The 20,228-nt window shown below is 36.6% G+C and overlaps 1 protein-coding gene across 6 annotated transcripts in view; it reads right to left on the bottom strand.

The window, feature by feature from the left end:
* LOC106875497 (glycerophosphodiester phosphodiesterase 2) overlaps window positions 1–20,228 on the bottom strand; it is a 158,697-nt gene that overhangs the window by 4,317 nt on the left and 134,152 nt on the right. For all 6 annotated transcript variants that reach the window (XM_089352920.1, XM_089352918.1, XM_089352921.1 and 3 more), the window contains 6 exons: window positions 18,636–18,781; window positions 12,130–12,212; window positions 9,100–9,250; window positions 5,271–5,492; window positions 3,967–4,115; window positions 1,880–2,027 (listed from right to left, as the gene is read on the bottom strand). In XM_089352920.1, coding sequence (XP_089209046.1) covers window positions 1,880–2,027; window positions 3,967–4,115; window positions 5,271–5,492; window positions 9,100–9,250; window positions 12,130–12,212; window positions 18,636–18,781 — 899 coding nt within the window. The remainder of the gene's footprint in view (window positions 1–1,879; window positions 2,028–3,966; window positions 4,116–5,270; window positions 5,493–9,099; window positions 9,251–12,129; window positions 12,213–18,635; window positions 18,782–20,228) is intronic.

The raw sequence follows: 20,228 nt of genomic DNA, 5'->3' as shown, positions 1-20,228 counted from the left end.
TATATAGCCTTTCTATGTCAGATTTTGGGTGGTGCATCCTATATCCTGTCATTATTTTTCTTGTTTTCCTGTCTATTTTACATAGTTCGTTTAGTGTCCAGTTAAGGATGTTGTAGCTGTAGCTTATAACTGGGACAGCTAAAGTGTTGATACCCATTATCTTGTTTTTAGCATTGAGCTCTGTTTTTAGTATTGATCTAACTCGTCTATAGTACTCTTTCTTTATTTTTTCTTTCATTTGTGTATGTTGTATCCTATCTAGTTCATTGACTCCTAAATACTTATATGGTTGGCTTTCGTCTAGTTCTCTTATTTCATTGGCTTTATCTAGTGTTATATTGCTACTTTTAACTAATTTTCCTCTTTTCAGGGTTATTATTATTATTATTATTATTATTATTATTATTAATGCAGAGAGCTGGCAGAATTGTTAACATGCTGAGTGAAATGCTTAGCGGTATTTTGTCTGTCATCACGTTCTGAGTTCAAATGCCACCAGGGTCAACTTTGTCTTTCATCCTTTTGGGGTTGATAAATTAAGTACCAGTTACACACTGAGGTTGATGTAATTGACTGGTCCCCAGCCCCAAAATATCAGACTTTGTACCTATTGTACAATGGATTATTATTATTATTATTCAGTAGTTTTATTTTTATAACGTGCTTTCACTTCACTACCGAGCGCAGCTCTGTGCGCCTTGGGTATGTGCTGTGGTTTGCTGTGGTGCTCTTATGTTTACTGTATTGAAAGTGTTTTGCGTAGAATGTGTGCAGTACCCAGTAGTGCAATTTTCTGTATGTTATATATATTTGTAAGTCCTGGTGTTTTTGTTATGTATTTGTCTGAATATTTTTTTATTATACCTTAGGCACCTACTATGATAGGAATTGTTTCTGTTTTTAGATTCCACATTCGAGTTATCTCTATTTCCAGGTCTTTGTATTTTGAAAGTTTTTCCATTTCTTTTAGAGAAACGTTGTCATCTGCCGGTATTGAAACATCAATTAGAAGGCATTTTTTTCCTTCATGATCTTTGACAACTATATCTGGTCTATTTGCCTTAATTTCTCTATCTTATTATTATTATTATTATTATTATTATTATCATCATCATTATTATTATTATTATTAAGAAGGCAGCAAGCTGGCAGAATCATTAGAACACTGGGCAGCCGCTACATTCAGAATTCAAATTCCACCAAGGTTGACTTTGCCTTTCATCCTTTCAGAGTTGATGAAATAAGTACCAGTTATGCACTGGGGTCAATGTAATCAACTAGCCCCCCTTCAAATTCTGCCAGGGTCAACATTGGCTTTCATTCTTTCAGAATCAATATGATAAGTACCAGTTGAATTCTGCGATCGATGTAATTGGCTTGCCTCTCCCTGAAAATGCTGGCTTTGTTCCAAAATTTGAAATCATCATCATTATTATCATTATTAATAAGGCAGTGAGCTGGCAGAATCATTAGCACACTGGACAAAATACTTAGCCTCATTTCATCTGCCTTTATAGTCTGAGTTCAAATTCTGCTGAGGTTGATGTTGCGTTTCATTTTTTTGGGGTTGATAAATTAAGTACCAATGAAACAGTGGGGTCAATGTAATCAACTAGCCCCTCCACCAAAATGTCAAGCCTTGTCCTTGTAGTAGAAAGGATTATTATTATCATTTGCTGGAGGCAGCAGCAGCAGTAACACGATCATCATCGTCATCATCAAAGATGCTTATTTTTCTTCATTGAAAGAAATTAAATTACTGAAAATTTTAATGCATATTAGAGTGAGAAACAGATTCCTATGAGATTTCAAACTAAAAACAAAACATAAAATTAGACACAAAATTTCAGAAACTTCAAAAGAATTGGTTTAAACTTACCAAATGCCATAATGGTTTTTCAATTTTATTGAGGACGTGACATTCATCTGTTGTTACAGATTGTACACCCAGACACCAATACAGGGAAAACAGCCAGTATGTATTAACCAAGTAGACATTAGTAGTAATGTTGGATTCAAGATATTGTCTGAAAACAATAAAAATGGAAGTAAATAGTCACCAGTTAGAGAAGTCTAAATATGATTTAACTCTATAGATTTATGCCATAGTATATAATACATGAGTGGGTCCTACAATCAACATTAAATAGCTAACAAAGGTAAATAGCCAAACTTAACTCTTCCAGGTGCAGGCATGGTAAGAAGTTTGCTTCCCAACCACATGGTTCCAGGTTCAGTCCCACTGTGTAGCACCTTGGACAAGTGTCTTCTATAATAGCTTTGGACTGTCCAAAGCCTTGTGAGTGGGTTTGCTAGACAGATATGAAAGAAGCTTGTCATATGTATAAGAGTGTGTGTCTGTCCGTTTGTTTGTCTGTCTTTGTACCCTACCAACACTTGACAACTGGTATTGGTGTGTTTATGCTCATGTAACTTAGTCATTTGACAAAGGGACTAATAGAATAAGTGCCAGGCTTTAAAAAAAAAAAAAAAACTAAGCAGTGGGGTTGATTCACTTGACTAAAATTCTTCAAGGTGGTACCCCAGCATGACCACAGTCTAATGACTGAAACAAATAAAAGATAAAAGATGAATCCCTGAATTGAGAGAACTGTCATTAACTCTTTTGGTAACAACCCACCAGAGACTACCACCAGATCTATCATACATACTTCATGTTTAACTCTTTAGCATTCAGATTCAAATGTATTCAGATTTCAAATGTAATACTTATTTATTCAGATTGTTTTCAATTAGTTATGCATTATCTCATACTTTTGAAATTTTGATGATGTGATTGTTTATTTTTTGAATGACATTACAGGGTAGACGTGAAAGACTAGTTTTGGCCAGTTTGAACATAAAACAGGTAGAATATTTGTGTCAAATATGGTTGGTTCAAATGTTAAAGAGTTGATGTGATCTAAATCTATAGATTCCTTCAAAATGTTCTGTTAATTTATGTTCCAAAGACCAGCTTAATAATGATAAAATTATTTTACTAAATTCTTCATTATTTCAAAATTAATTGTAAAAATGGCAATGTATTTTGACAGAAATACAGTAACAAGTGAGTTAACCATTCCATTGGTATATCAGTTTAGATGATTAAATATCTTTACTAGAAATCTGTAGAAAGAGTAGACCCAAAAAGATGTGGAATGAAGTGGCAAGAAAGGATCTTCAGATGTTGGCCTCAATGAGGAGATGACAAGGGACCAAGACTTGTGGCGATTCACTGTACTTTAGAAAACATGTCAAGCTACATAAAATCTCAGCCGTCCTTACATATAGGGATGTCCTTTATGGCCATACCCACTCTCCCTCTCTCAGCCAAAAGGTCTTTGACTTGCAGGTGCTGGTACCATGTAAAATGCACTCATGCTGGTGCCACATAAAATGCGCTCATGCTGGTTCCACATAGGAAGCACCCAGCACACTCTGTAAAGTGGTTGGTGTTAGGAAGGGCATCCAGCCATAGAAACCATGCCAAAACAGACAACTGGAGCCTGGACAACTCTCTGGCTGGCCAGCTCCTGTCAAGCCATCCAACCCATGCCAGTATGGAAAACTGATGTTAAACGATGATGATAATTACTTTAAACTACTGACTACCAGTAACATATCAAGCTATCAATAACATGTCAAGCTATCAATAACATGTCAAGCTATCAATAACATGTCAAGCTTGTTAACTTGGTCAGCTGTGATTCTCAACAGTGTAAATAACAGGTAAATACCAGAATCAAATTGGTAAAGAATTCAAAGTATATACAATGTAGACATTAACTGCATCAGCATTTTTAATGTTTGTTTGAATGTTCAGGGTAAATTAACTTAAATTGTAAATTCAAAGAGCATGAACAAGAAAAACTGAGTAATGAAGCATGGGATAAATATGTGTCGAGAAAAAAAATAAAGATAAATTGACAAAGCTACACAAAAATAGGAAAGATTAAAACTTACAGGATTTCATCTTCACTAAGTGCATCATATCTAGCATTGAAATTAGAGATATGCAATTTTACGAGATCTTCAACTGGTAGATAACTTGTCCCGGTTTGTGTAAAATTAGTGGTATATACTGAATTATAGACTTTTGAGAACCACCAAATCTATAAAAAGTGGAACAGAGGATAAAAGGTTATTCATAAAATTAGTTGGGATTATATTGGTTTCAAATTTTGGCACAAGGCCAGCAATTTCAGCGGAAGTGGGTAAGTCGATTACATTGACCCCCAGCAACTCAACTGGTACTTATTTTATTGGTCTGAAAGGATGAATGGCAAAGTCGACCTCGGCAGAATTTGAACTCAGAATGTAAAGACAGACAAAATGGTGCTAAGCATTTTGCCCGGCATGCAAACGATTCTGCCAACTTACCACCTTAAATTGGGATTATATAAAAATATATTGGACAAACCAATTAAAGACACTTTATAAGATATTTTTTATTTATTTTTTTTGTATGTTGTAGTTGTGTTTAAAAGATTTGAGTAGAATAGAAGCCTGGAAAACAAACAAGTTTGGAAACACAAGATGCAAATCTTGCCTCAAGGAAAGATACTTTAGTCAAAAAGAAAGGATTTGAGACAATAATGGAAGAGTTGAAACAGCATATCATAGCAGTAGCAGTTGTGTTTGAAAAGTCTTAGAAGAAAGGTTTGGTTTGAGGTTTCCAAATGTGTCAAAGCTAATATTTAAAAATTACTGCTATAGGCCTGAATCAGAGAATAAGGCACTATGTGTTCCAAAATATTGGTGTAGGCAGAAGGAATGGCATCACAGCGCAGTGCTACATTGACCAGATTCTAAGACCTCACATCGTGCCCTTCTTCACGTGTCAGCATAGGACAATACACCATCAGCACAACCTCAGAACCATGCCGTGGCCGGCTCTCAGCCTGGATTTAAAATTACTGCCAACCAAACATCATTATGAATACAACACTAGACAACAGACAATACCACCTCGCTACTACAAACTATTATATTAGCAAAATCACAAGCTATCTTTCTTGGCTGTAACTTTTGGGTTGAAAATTCAACTTGTATACTAGAAAATACAATATGTTAATATTGCTAGAACTTTCAGGTTTATGTGCAAACTTTTATCCAGGATATCGATAATGTTCATAAAGCATTCCATACAAAGAAGGAAACTGTGTCATCAATCACCATATAAATAACAGAAACTAATTGACATGTCAAAATAGCATATTTCATACAGATGCAAGTAATAAGAAAGTGAAAACAAAAAAAAAATGTACCTGTTTAGGAGGAATTCCAGTGTTCAATATCACATCAACAACTTTTTCATTAACTGTAGTGTTATAACGATTTTCCTTGACTGGGTATCGTATATCTATCAAAATATTCTTTCCTGTCAAGTGTGCTAAGTCAATCAATTCTTTCAAAGACATAATGGTTTGGTTATTGTAGATTTCCTTTGCTTTGTCAGTAAGAGATCCAACAACATCCATTGGATCTTCCTAATATGCAGACAAATATATATATAAGAAAACAGGATCAGTACAGTAAACTTGAGAAAGAAAATTATGATATAAAATATGAACCAGTTTAGCAAAATGTTTGGTTTTGGGAGAAAATAACTGGTAGACATTTAAGACTGAGAGTGTATCATCCACCCTTTTTCTGAACTCTATTTTTAGCCGCTAAGCTGGGCAAGTATTACTTTTTAACCATACTATGGCTGTGGTATAACAAATTGCTGGTATTAAAACTTCAAGTGAGCCATATCTATAATTATTTATCAATTTCAATAAGTTTACCATGGTTAATCATTAGTTATCAGAACAAGCAACTGGAGAATATTTAATTATATAATTGGTTTAAATGAATAAAAAGTGCCAGCAAGTAGATGTGTCTAGTAAATATACACTGAACTGCAAAAGAAATGCGATTTTTCCCAAATGTCATTTTTATATGGTAAATTCTGAAAATTTGTTTCCAAGACATGCTGGTCTATGGCTGAGACTTAAATTGCAGGTGACTTTTCCACTTTCCCTGAAACAAAACACCAAAATGCAGCTGCGTTGAATGCCACGGGTGGCAGTTGCAAACAACTGTCATGAAAACCGAAATGCACATGCGTCTTGTGGAGGTTATGGGTATAACAATCAACTTGAACTGCATTCCTGGCATTCATAATTTGGACACATTAGGTATGACCTGATAGTCAGCAGCGCAGAGAGAACAAGCTATTGGCCGATTGCAAGCAGGGCAGCATGCTCTGGTTGTTGCGAAAGCTTACAATGTCCATGTCAGCGCCATCTCTCACCTGCAACACCGATACAACAACACCAACAGCACTGTAGACTGTGCCCTCAGCGGGTGCACCCCAGGCGACCACACCAAGCCAGGACCACTTCATCCACCTGCAACACCTCTGTGATTGCTTCAGACTGGCTCGTGTGACAGCTCGCGAGACCATTGGCACTGGACAGCAACCCATCAGCAATGACATTGTATGACATCAACTGGCCACCGACAACCTGCGTTGCCATTGTCCTGCTCGAGGGCCTGTCCTCACCACCCGCCACCATCAGACACGACTACAGTGGGCTACACAGCACCAACATTAACGACATTAACAATGGGAGTCGATAGTCTTCTCTGACGAGAGCCGGTAATGTGTTTTCACCTCGGATGGCAGAGTGAGGGTGTGGCATAGAAGCGGTGAATGCTACAGAGATGCATGTGTCATGGAGAGAAATGTGTGGAGTGGCCAAAGCATCATAATTTGGGGTGCTATAGGCCCGAATCAGAGAATTAGGCACTATGTGTTCCAAAATATTGGTGCAGGCAGAAGGAATGGCATCCCAGTGCAGCGCTACATTGACCAGATCCTAAGACCTCACATCGTGCCCTTCTTCACATGTCAGCATAGGACAATACACCCTCCTACATGGCCACAGCCACCATGAACTTCCTGCATCAGCACAACTTTAGAACCATGCCGTGGTCAGCTCTCAGCCTGGATTTAAACCCAATTGAACACCTGTGGGATGAAATGTAGACGGCTGAACCAGGTGGTCCCAAGGCTGACAACTCGTGTGGAACTGGAGGCAGTTTTCCACAGGGTGTGGGCATAGGTGCCAATGGCTTTTGTGGACTACCTCATGCACTCCATGTACCAATGGTGTATGGCTGTTTTGAGCACCCAGAGAAGGCATACACGGTACTGAACATGTCACGCCCTACAATCCCGATGTGCTGGATCCACCCACTACCAGAACACATGACAATAACTCATAGAATACAGTCAAAGTGCATCCAAGAAATTGACTTTATCAGAGTTATCAAAATTTATCGCTGACAAAATGAAATTAAAACATATTTCACAGTCTCACATGTCTCCTGTTTCTCTTGTGGTTCAGTTTACAATAGTCACATAGAAATATAGGCGTAGGAGTGGCTGTGTGGTAAGTAGCTAGCTTACCAACCACATGGTCCCGGGTTCAGTCCCACTGCGTGGCATCTTGGGCAAGTGTCTTCTACTATAGCCTCGGGCCGACCAAAGCCTTGTGAGTGGATTTGGTAGACGGAAACTGAAAGAAGCCCGTCGTATATATGTATATATATATATATATATGTATGTGTGTGTTTGTCCCCCCTATCATCGCTTGACAACCGATGCTGGTGTGTTTATGTCCCCGTAACTTAGCGGTTCGGCAAAAGAGATCGATAGACTAAGTACTAGGCTTCTAAAGAATAAGTCCTGGGGTCGATTTGCTCGACTAAAGGCGGTGCTCCAGCATGGCCACAGTCAAAAGACTGAAACAAGTAAAAGAGTAAAAGAGTAAATATATAAAATTCCTGGATTTGAGTTGGTACAATAGAGTTATGTAGCATTTGGGACACTGAATGATTTTCATCATCAACTATAAGGATGTTTCCACACTTGCACAACCCTATACACATACCACACCAACGCACACACACACTGCTACCTCCTTACGCTTGCTTCCAGACATGGATGTATTCAATATACTTACACCTACACACCTATGACATCCCAACATTCCCACTTGGTTTCTAACCCTTTGTCTGTTTCTTTTTATTGGATACTTCTCCTTCTCACTCCCCTATATACTTTTCTCTTTCTTTTCTTCTAATGAAGGACTAATGTCCAAGACATTAAGACATTCTCTCTTTTCGTTGAAGCATTAGGCTAACACTATGTTTGTTAAAATTTGTTCCTCCTGCATTTTCCTTTTTATTGTTCACTGTGTGTGTATATGATTTTAGTCAAAAGAGTTCCCAGTGTTTGTAAATATGAGGTTGAGTCGGGATGTTGGTTGAGCTGTTGATGCACACACCCAATTGTGTGCATCTATTCACCTAAAGAATCTCGAATGGACACTCTTTGAAATGTCTTACAAATCTTTACTGTGCCACTAACAGATTGGATTTGGAGAATCTGTATCAGTTTATTTATTTATGTGTGAGTGAGTGTGGGTATGTGTGTATACAAACATACATACACACACATGCATACATGCACACACACAGAGTGGTTCTCAACCAGGGTCTATATAAGATTTTGTTGTTAAAATTTACGTGCAATGAATTGGTTTTACTTCTACAATACACACAGTATTTTAATATTTTTATACAATTCCTAATAATATTTAATTATAGAAATAGAATTTTTAAACATCAAATGACTAGGAGGATCCATTTGAGTAAAATAGGATCAAAGGGGTCCATAAATAAAAAAAAAAAAATGGCTGAGAAACACTGTTGTAAATGAATGTCACTGTCATACAAGCAGTGTTATTCATTTCCAATATTCCACTAAAACATGTCTGGTCATGGGGAAATATTACATTGCTAGGAAACAGACCAGGGTTGGTGACAGGAAGGGCATCCAGCTGTAAAAGATCTGCCTCAATAAACTCTGCCTAACCCATGCAAGCATGGAAAAGTGGATGTTAAAACCAAGATGATGATGATAATCATATGAAATTTTATTTCTATATTTATGAATATTTTCAGAAAATTTTAGAAATAAATAAAACCTATTACAAAAATAAAGTCCATACAAGAAACTTTAAATACTCCCAGATAACTTACCTCCAAAAACCAGCTTCCAGCATTGAGTTTCCGCATTTCAGCAAATGTAAATGTAGAAGCATCATCATCCACTCGGTCAGGATATACTTCTTCAATATTGGTTGTCCGTCGTAATGTATCGTCATGTAAAATAAATGGAATTCCATCTGAACTGCAAGTAAGAAAATATTTCAAATGACACATATGTTTATCTGTAGCCAAACTTCCTTACTATCACTTCTAACCACACACATACTAGAACTCCATCGGTTATGATTACAAGGGTCCCAGCTGATGTGATCAACAGAACAGTCTGATCATAGAATTGCCATGCTGAGTGGCTGAGCACTCTACAGACACGCATTCCCTTAATGTACCTCTCAGGGAGATTAAGAGTAACACAGAATGTGGCAAAACTGGCCCTTTGAAATACAAGTACAACTCATTTTCGCTAACCAAGTGGACTGGAGCAATGTGAAATAAAGTGTCTTGCTCAAGGACACAATGTGTCACCAGAAACCAAACTCACAACCTTACAATCATGAGCCAAATATCCTAACCACTAAGCCATCTGCCTTCACTTAACCACACACACACAGAGCTATGGATAATAGATATTTAGATTGTTTATGGGTGGAGGTTTGGCTGTATAGTTTTGAATTTTGTTCCGCAACCATGTCATTTGGGTTTGGTCCCATCATGTGGCACCTTGGGAAAATATCTTCTATTATAGTGCTGGACCAATTAATACCATGTGAGTAAGTTTGGCTGACATAAACTGATGGAAACCTATATAGCATCTAAATACACATACACACACACACACACTTGCGCATGCACACACCACCACCATATGCCTGTCTTCATGCTGCCACTGGTGCGATGGTTTGACAGGAGCTGGGAAGCTGGAGAGCTGCACCAGGCTCCATTGTCTGTTTCGGCATGGTTTCTATGGCTGGATGCTCTTCCTAATGTCGACCACTTTACAGAGTATACTAGATCCTTTTTCTGTGATACCAGCACCAGCAAGGTCACCAAATAACTTATGAGATGAAGACCACTTAGCAGGGAGAGGGAGTGGAACTGAGGGAAGTGGCTTTGTGCCAGTTAAGAGATTAGAGTATAATCGAGGGATAGAGATAGCAGTCTTACTATAGAGGAAAGGGAGGAGAGATAGAGTTAATATTTCATTTAGACATGATGGTACTAATAACCTTAGAGAAAAGTGTTAGTCAAATACAAAGTGTAATAAGAAATTAGAGTGACAAAGGAATGTGCAACTGTGTTCTGAAGTTCATTAGCTTACAGCTGTTTCTGCAATAAGATGCAATGCACTGATAGTTGAGTGCTTGGGTATCATCTTATAGCTTTGCTGGAGTTTCAAAAATGAAGTGCAATTTTATTTGAGAAAGCATTTGTATATATAGAATACATCACCATTGAAAAAGGTAAAACAAGCAAAATTTAGTGTGTAATAGCTGATTATTCTACAGGTGTGTGTTTCTTGAACAATTCTTATGCAGAATTAGTATGACAGAGTATGTGACAAAGCTGTACCTTTCGGTTACATGTACAATCCAGGCCTTGTATACAGTTTAAGCCTACCCAGTTTCACCCATAAAAAATGGGCTGACGTGAGACTATGGGAAAAGTCAGCTGTCTGAGCTGCCATGCAGTAAGATTGAACCCAGGACACCATGGTTGTAAAGTGAATTTCTAAGCAAATAATTACATGCTGGCATCTATAGTTTTATATGTGTGTTTCAAGATGTTCTAAAATAGGATCATTATCATCATCATCATCGTTTAACGTCCGTTTTCCATGTTGGCATGGGTTGAATGGTTTGACTAGGGACTGGCAAGCCAGGAGGCTGCACCAGGCTCTAATCTGATCTGGCAATATTTCTACAGCTAGATGCCCTTCCTAATGCCAACCACTCTGAGAGTGTAGTGGGTGCTTATTGCATGCCACCGGCACAGGAGCCAGTCAGGCAGCACTGGCATCAGCCACAACTACAATTTCCATCTTTGATTTCAATTTGATTGAGATTCTGATTGTAATTTTGGTTTTACTTGACTCAATAGGTCTCCTCAAGGACAGCAAGTTGCACAATGATTCAAAGGTACTTTTTAAATGGGCTGGTTATGCGCCGCTGGTATAGGCTATGGTTGTGATCTCACTTTACTTGCCGGGTCTCCAGCATATCTCCAAAGGTCTCAGTCTCTTGTCATTGCCTCTGTGATAAGGTGGTAAGGTACAACTTTAATTCCAAATAACATCAGATTCTTTAAGTTACGAGATAAAGTAATTGGTTGGTCGTAATCAAAATTCAGAGTTGTATCGATACACCAAAATTGAAAGCAATCTGAGCAAAATTAAGGGGGGGGGGGGCTTATTTTACGAATGAGAAAGACTAGATCCCCTTTTTCCTCTAATATATATACATGTAATTAAGGTTCTATTGAATTAGGTACTTAAATTGAGGTACCTTGCTAGGTTGGTATAATCTGCACACCCCAACAATATTAATTGGATATTGAATATCAAGACTCTGTGCAGCTCCCCATTCAAATTGATAATAATGGAACTGGATGGTGACAGAGAGTCATTTTCTGTCACTAATTCTCACCTGTTTTTTAAAGGGAGTTTTCATTGTACTTGTCTCTGAAAGCATAGCTGCCAAATGATTTGTTTACAGGGAATTGACAGCAGACGACATTGACTCTGGCTCAGCAAGTTTTCATACAAGTGCAGAACATAAACACACACACACAAACTTTGTACAGATTCCATGTATCAATTTAACTAACAAATCAATGGTTAATCCAGGACTATAATAAAAGACACCCAAATTGTCATGCAGGACTGAACCCAAAACCATATGGTTGAGAAGTGAACTTCTTGACCACATAGCTATTACTGCATCTTATTTAACAACAAATATTTCTAGTAGAGAAAACTGAATCACCAGTTATCAGGAATGGGTCATAGCTGAGAAATAACTTACAGAATTTATATTTCAAAATGTAGAAAGAAACAATGTAATTTACCTTATTCGTACATCTGACTCAAATCCATAGACACTTTGATTCGCAGCTAATTGGAATGCAACTAAAGTATTCTCAGGTGCAACCTTGCAAGAAAATTTTTAAAATACAAAAGAGCTGAATTAAAATTTGCTTAAATATAATCCAACAGTAACATATTGAGAGATTTCTGGCTAAAAATAATGCTGTGTCTAATTTTCAAATATTGGTGAACTTTATTTATCACAATTTAATTACAAGGAAACAAGAAACAGAAAAAGAAAAAAAAAAAAAAAATGGCGGGAGAGGGAACAATGGGTCACACACTCCAGAATAAATGACATGTTCAGCTACATCCCACAGACATGACCATAATGGTATTGCTACAGAGAATGGCTAGTGACAAATTGATCCCAGGACTTACTATTTTCTAAGCCTAGTAGTCTCGTTTGCTGAACCACTAAGCTATGGGGATGTAAGAACACCAACACTGGTTGTCAAGCAGTGATGGGGGAGCAAACACAAATACAAAGACACACACACACACACACACATATGATGAGCTTCTTTCAGTTTCTGTCTACCAAATCCACTCATAAGGCTTTGGTCAGCCCAAGGCTATAGTAGAAGGTACTTGCTCAAGGTGCCACACAGAGTGACTGATGTATACTTCTATCACATTTCAATCATTTTTCCATTTCTTCCTTCTCATCCTTTATGTATTCTGTCCTTGTGATGTCCCCCCTCATCCTATGCCCCTCTGGCTAATAAAAGAAATTATTATTTACATTATTATTATTATTATTATTATTATTTACATAGGCTAAAAACTGGAAATTTTGGGGAAGTACTCGATTTTATGAACCTCCAAAAGGATGAAAGGCAAAGTTCACTTCAGCAGGATTTGAACTAAGGAGAAAATAATTCAGAGAAAATACCACAAAGCATTTATTCCAATATTTTGATGATTCTGCCAAAACCACAACAACAATAATAATTATATTCAGTCTAACTCATTGCTTTGTTTTTCAGTTATATTTGTTGTTTGTAGGGACAACTTATTTAACCAGTAAAATGGTTAGATTATTTTCAAAGTTTTCAGCATCACAAATAACAACAGCAGCAGGATTAAATATAGTTATTAGGACAAAAGTATTTGGAGTAAGCAAAAATTATTTGACAAGTCCAAATATTTCTGGTTTCTTAACTATCATCAATAGAAATATACTAATTGCTTATAAAATAACATTGAGCAGCATTACAAAATTAAATTAATCTTTTAATGTTCAGATTTTTCTATTAAATGTGATGCTTATTGATTCACATTGTTTTGAATTAATTCTCATATCTTTGAGATTTCAATGATGTAATTGTTTATTTTTAGTATAACATTGTAGTGTAGGTGTGAGAGGCTGGATCTTGTCAGTTTGAACATAAAACAAGTAGAATATTTTGGCTGGATATGGCTGATTTAAATGCTGAAAGATTAATTGATAATTTCTACTCATAATAGCCAAAAGACTGAAAATGTTTATGGTTATCTCCATTTACTTGCTCAGCCAGAAAATAATATATGCTAACCCATAATATTTGTTTCCTGATCATTATACGTAACCATACTATGGCTATTTCTGATGTTGAAAACATTGGAAATCATCAAACCCACCTTTTTATTACATAAATACATAGTCAACATCCCTTTATAATTAAATTATGAATACATTTCATCTCCCTGTGTTACTTGATGTACTTTTCTGACCATTTCTACAAAGGAGAGTAGTTACTATAAGACAAGAAACATGAAACTGCATTTGATAGAATAAAAGATGCACAGACATATTAGAGGCATCCCAATATCAGCAGTGCATCTTCAGGAAAAAGCAAGTATCAGGGACAAAATTAGCATATGGGAGGTCCAGCTTCACATATAGGACCAGGGGTGATTTTTTGAGACTTTTTTTGGAAATCAAGGCATCTTATATCCCATCAAATATGGTACTTCTATTGACAAGTATGAATTCAGACACATTCAAAGTTATCTCCCTTACTCACTCAACTAGTAATATTTTACTTTAGTCATGTGATCTGTAACGGAAAAAATCATGAAAATAATAGATTTATTACATATATTTATAGAACAAATATTCAGTCAACACCTCTTTATAATCATATTGTAATTACTTTATAATTACATTGTAATTAATTTTATAATTACATTTGTGTTAAACTATATTTTATTATCATTATTAAGGCAGCAATCTGGCAGAATTGTTAGCATGCCAAACAAAATACTTAGCAGCATTCCTTCTGGCTGTACATTCAGAGTTCAAATTCAGTCAAGGTCAACTGTATCTTTCATCCTTTTTGGGTCAATGAAAGAAGTACCAGTTGAGCATTGGGGTTGATACAATGGACTGTCCCCACCCCCACAAAATTACAGGTCCGATGCCTAGTAAAAAGGATTATTATTGTGGGTGTTGCTCTTATCTTTTTACCTCACATTGACACTGATTTCAATTTCTTGTTTACTCATAAAGTCTAGAAGGAAGAACAACACCCATGAACTTAACAGAACCTTCAAGACCAGTGAGTTTCATGAAGTGAATTTTCTGTTTCTATTGTCTTCAAGGACAATGTCTGATTGTTTATATCTCTATTTCTATGAGTATTGAAAGAACTTGCTACAGAGAATTGTGTAGTGGTATTAATTGGTCACTGGTTTTGAGACATGCTTAATTAATAATCTATCAATGACTTTGATTTTCATTTCGTCCAGGAATTATACTGAGAAATCTAATTATCTAAGCTTACACATTTAGATTTGGCCAATAATAAACATCAACTTTTACTGTATTGTAACCAGAAGGCTTACATTTCAAGTTTCCACTGGTTTTAAAGACTGTATGCCTTATGACCCTGGCTCAGTCTTGAGTTGTTAACATGTAACTTACAGTTTCCTTGATAAGCACTTTTCACCACCACCGCCATAGCTGCCGTGTTAATCAGAAAAAAACGTTTACTGCTCTTTGTAAACTAAATAGCTTGAAATGTAGTGTGTCAGATGTTGTTTGTAAGGCTGTAAAGTAATTATCATCACTGTTGTGGTCATCACCACCATTGTTTTAATGTCCACATTTCCAAGCTAGCATGCTCAGATGGTCACATGCCCTTCCTGTTACCAACCAGCACCTGTTTCCAAGTAAGATATTACCCCTTGGTTAGATATGGCTATTTTTCTTTCACAAATGAATCACATCCTTTGTATGTTGGTGATGCTTGTTGACAGCTATCATGTGATGTCAATACAAAAACATACACACACGGTCAGATACATGAATGTATGCATATATATAGTCCAACCCATGCCAGCATGGAAAACGGACGTTAATCGATGATGATGATGATGATACACAAGTTACTCTTTTACTTGTTTCAGTCATTTGACTGTGGCCATGCTGGAGCATTGCATTTAGTTGAGCAAATCAACCCCAAGACTCATTCTTTGTAAGACTAGTACTTATTCTATCAGTTTATTTTGCTGAACTGCTAAGTTACAGGGATGTAAATACACCAGCATTGGTTGTCAAGTGATGTTGGGGGGACAAACACATACATACATAAATATATACATAACTCTGAAAACTATTACATACCACACATTAAATCAGACACTTAACAATTGTACATTACAAGTTAAAAAGTTAAGGAGGGAGCAGCTGCAGACTATTCCAGAATATTTTAGAGAAGGAATGGATCACCATCACCATCACCACCATCACCATCACCATCACCATCATCATCATCATCATCATCGATTAACATCTGCTCTCCATGCTGGCATGGGTTAGATGGTTTGACTGGAGCTGATGAGCCAGAGAGCTACACTAGGTTCTAGTCTGATTTGACATGGTTTCTACAGCTGGATGCCCTTTCAACACTAATTTGACAGTTCAAATTCTTTTTCAACAGTTCATATGAAGAACAACTTAGTATTTTGGTTGAATATGAAAGCATCATGGTCAGTCATCAAAGCAACATGAAATTCTCAGCTAAATTTCCAACAAATACGATATCAAATTGAGGCCTTAGCATAAAATAATTGAATGTGCTGAGCAGGAGAATACATGCTCACCATGTTCAGTACTCTAAACTAAACTGATTCTGTGTCCAAATGTAGTATCATATTTGTAATTATCAATGTATATATAAGGAAACAACAGTTAGTTTAGTCAGCAGCCCTTTAGCACTTAACCAGGCCAGATCCGGTCAAAATATTCTACAAGTTTAATGTTCAAACTGGTCAGATCTCGCACCTCCTAGAATGTCATTTTGAACACAAACAATCACATCATCAAAATCTCAAGCCTAGAAAATAATGCAGCATTAATTCAAAATGATGTGAATAAATACACATTACAGCTGATTGAGTAATCTAAGTACTAAAAGGTTAAAATGGCAATGAAACACAAGCCACATCTGCAGTTACTGAGAACAACTCAATCAACCTTCCTATAAAGATAAACCATAAGAAAACACACAACTCACTATCATGGTGGCTGTTTAACCCCAGGTCAGTTGTGACTGATTAGACCTATAACCAAAAGCATTCAAGACAGGACAATCCTGTCCTTTCAAGAGGGTATCTAAAAGTACGTTATCCAACGTAACCTTTGGTTGCTATTTCTAGCAGGTCAAGTGACCTCATAATTAATTTAGCATTTCAATTGGCCATATCCAGCCAAAATATTATGTTCAAACTGACCAGATGTATCCTCTGACACCAACCTGACAATATCATTCTAAACATTAACAGTTCCCTCATCAAAATCTCAAAGCTACAAGATAATGTATGATTAATTCAAAACAATGTGAACAAATAAGCATTATTTTTGACAGAAGAATGTGAATGCTAAATGGTGTCAGTTTGTTGCTTACAGGTTCATTAGACCAGAGCTTCTTTCAGTTTCTATGGGGTTTAAGAGTACAAAACTCCTCCATTATAGAGAACTGCAGCCCATTACAGGATTAAAATCCCTCCCTCTGGGATTACTTTTCAACTGAATGAACTGGGGCAATGTGAAATTAAATGTCTTGTTCAAACACTATGCACTAGCAAGATCAAGAATTGAACCAAACACCTAAAGATTATGAGACCAATGCCGAACACCAACATAGTAATAAAGAGGTCACATTGAATGACTGACTATTCATTAGCTTTACAAGTTGAGCTAATGTCTTTTAATGGGCAAAAACTGCACCAGACTGACACCTTTGACTTCCTTAACAATGTAAAAGCTACAATATGCTCCAGTGTACACTATTTATAATGAAAAACATTGTTCACTGCTAAAGTACACTCACACCAAAAATTCAGTAAAATTAGATTCTACTCAAATTACATTCCATGTAACAACCCACCCAACTCCATCAATTTACAAGCCGAGTATTGATTGAAAGACAATAAATGGATGTGTACTAACGAAGTGTCTACTAACACCAAATATTCATTACTTTCTAAAACAAATAAAAGGAAATCTATTTTAACAAAAAACAGAAAAACAACAAGATACACTGAACAATGTTAAAAATACTATTAATAGATTTGTAACAGAAGATATTCTGATATTTTTAGATGTGATTATTTAAAGCTCCTGGTTCTACAAGACATGTCTGAGACATTTGAGAATCAAACTTGATACTTTGCAATATTCAATGTAGATGTAGACGTCACTGTGTGGTTAAAAAGTTTCCTTCTTAACTGCATGGTTTCAGGTTCAGTCCCACTGTGTAACGTCTTGGGTGTCTTCTACTTTAACCCTGTCAATATACATGCTTCAGAGCATACTTTAACCCTGTCAATATACATGCATTAGTCAAGTAGAGAGTGTAATAAGAGATTACATAAATGACAAAAGAACCAGAAATTACGTTATGAAATTCATTAGCTTACAGCTGTTTCTGCTATAAGATGCAAGGAACTCATAGTTAAGTGTTTGAGTATCACCTTATAATAGAAACAGCGGTAACCTAATGAAGTTGATTACATCATTTCTTGTTCCCTTGTCATTTATATCTCTTTGGTTGTTTGTTCGGTTGTTTATTTGTATGTGTGTGTGAGAAACAGGGAGAGAGAGTATGTATACATTTATGTCGCTTTGTCTTGACAACACATGATGGTTGTATCTCTGTCATACAAAGTAGTATCATTACCAATATTCTGCATAAACTTGTTTACTGATGGGGTAATAGTGATTTGCATGGAAACAGGTAAGGGTTGGTGACAGGAAAGGTATCCAGCAATAGAGAAATCTGCCTCAATAAGCTCCATCTGACTCCTGTAAGTATGGAAAGGTGGTCATTAAAACTATGATGATGATGATGATGATGTTGTTTTCCCATTTCTTTTCATTCAAATGTTATAAGAGATAAAATCTGCCTTTTTTTTATCTTTCTTTAATTAATGAACCAAGAACATACTACTAAAAATAATTATTATTTTAGAGTTCAAAAATAAATAAGTGAATACATACCCCTGACGCACCTCGGTGGGCAAATAATCTTGGTTTGGAAGGCAAACTATCTGCTGGTCGGACACATGGAGATTCAATAAACAGTGGAATGACATAGAGGCCAACAAGAATTGCCATGTATGCCACTAAAGTTAATAGTTTTAAACCTATATGGGAAAGAAAACCAAAAAAAGCAATATTACATTATTTGATTCCATTCAATAGTGAACATCCAATTACAAGGAAAAACTGTAAGCTTCTGTGTATATGCAAATGTGCATGCATGCATGCATACATTCATATATACATATATATGTACCTACGTACATATGTACACACACACACACACACACACAATACACAAATACATACATACATCAGTACCGGTGACATGGGAAAGCAACAGTGCTGGTAACACATAAGAGGCACCCATGCCAAAGACACATAAAAGGTACCCAGTACACAATGGTTGGTGTTAGGAAGGGCATCCTGCCATAGAGACGAAGCTGAAATAGACTGGAGCCTGATACAGCTCTCTGGCTTACTAGCACCTGTCAAACTGTCTTACTCATGCCAGCATTGAAAACGGACACTAAATGACAATGATGATGATGATATATATATATATATATATATATATATATATATATATATAGGAACAAGCAAAACATGTCTGGTCATGGGGAAATAGTCCCTTGTTTGGAAACTAGTGACAGTTGGCAAGAGGAAGAGCACCCAGCCAAAGAAAATTTACCTCAATAGACACCAACCAACCAATGCAAGCATGGAAAACAGGATGTGATAATGATGATGGTGGTGGTGGTGGTGGTGAGGATGAGTATGATGATGATGATGATGATGATATATTTGAAAACATTGAATAAGGATGGCTTTTCTGATAATTATTTTCCAATTTGAGGAGTAGATGTTTGCAAAGAGTCATTTTGTAAAATTCTAGTCATTAAAGCAGAATATAGTACTGGTTTACAGAGAAATTGAGGCAAACACAAAAATTGTTGCTCTAGTCTAATTTGGGGGTGCTATGAAGACATTGGATGAGGTGTTGAAGCATGATCTTCAAATGTGGGGTCTCATGGAGGTAACAACAAGCGATTGTGACCTTTGGTGATTTGCTGTACTTCAGAAGACTTGTCAAGTGAAATCATAGTTGTAGGTGGTGCCAGTGATACATAAAAGGCATCCACTACACTCAGAGTGGTTGGCATTAGGAAGGACATCCAGCCTTAGAAACCAAGTCAAAATCAGACTGGAACCTGATACAACTCTCCAATTTACCAGTTCCAGTCAAACTGTCTAACCCATGCCATCACGGAGGAAAGTGTACACTAAATGATGATGATGAGTATGTATGTGTGTATATATAAACTATGTCAGATTAAAATGTGGGAAGCAAGATATGGTCACCTGGCCTGTCTCAGACCATTACAACCTGCTCTGCTCATATTATGTTGTGGCAAGAGTCACAACAGCCCCTGCGAGAATAGACTTGACTGAATGACTATAAATAGTAGCAGTCTGAGTGAAAGACAGGGAGAATAGGCATTAATTGCAGGAAATCATAAGGTTTCATTTTGGTAGTTTGTCAGAATATCA

Source organism: Octopus bimaculoides, chromosome 5 (genome assembly GCF_046866305.1).
Source record: "Octopus bimaculoides isolate indiv1 chromosome 5, ASM4686630v1, whole genome shotgun sequence".
Classification (NCBI taxonomy): Eukaryota; Metazoa; Mollusca; class Cephalopoda; order Octopoda; family Octopodidae; genus Octopus; species Octopus bimaculoides.
Note: the sequence above shows the minus strand (reverse complement) of the source record. Positions and strands in the feature narration are given on the sequence as shown.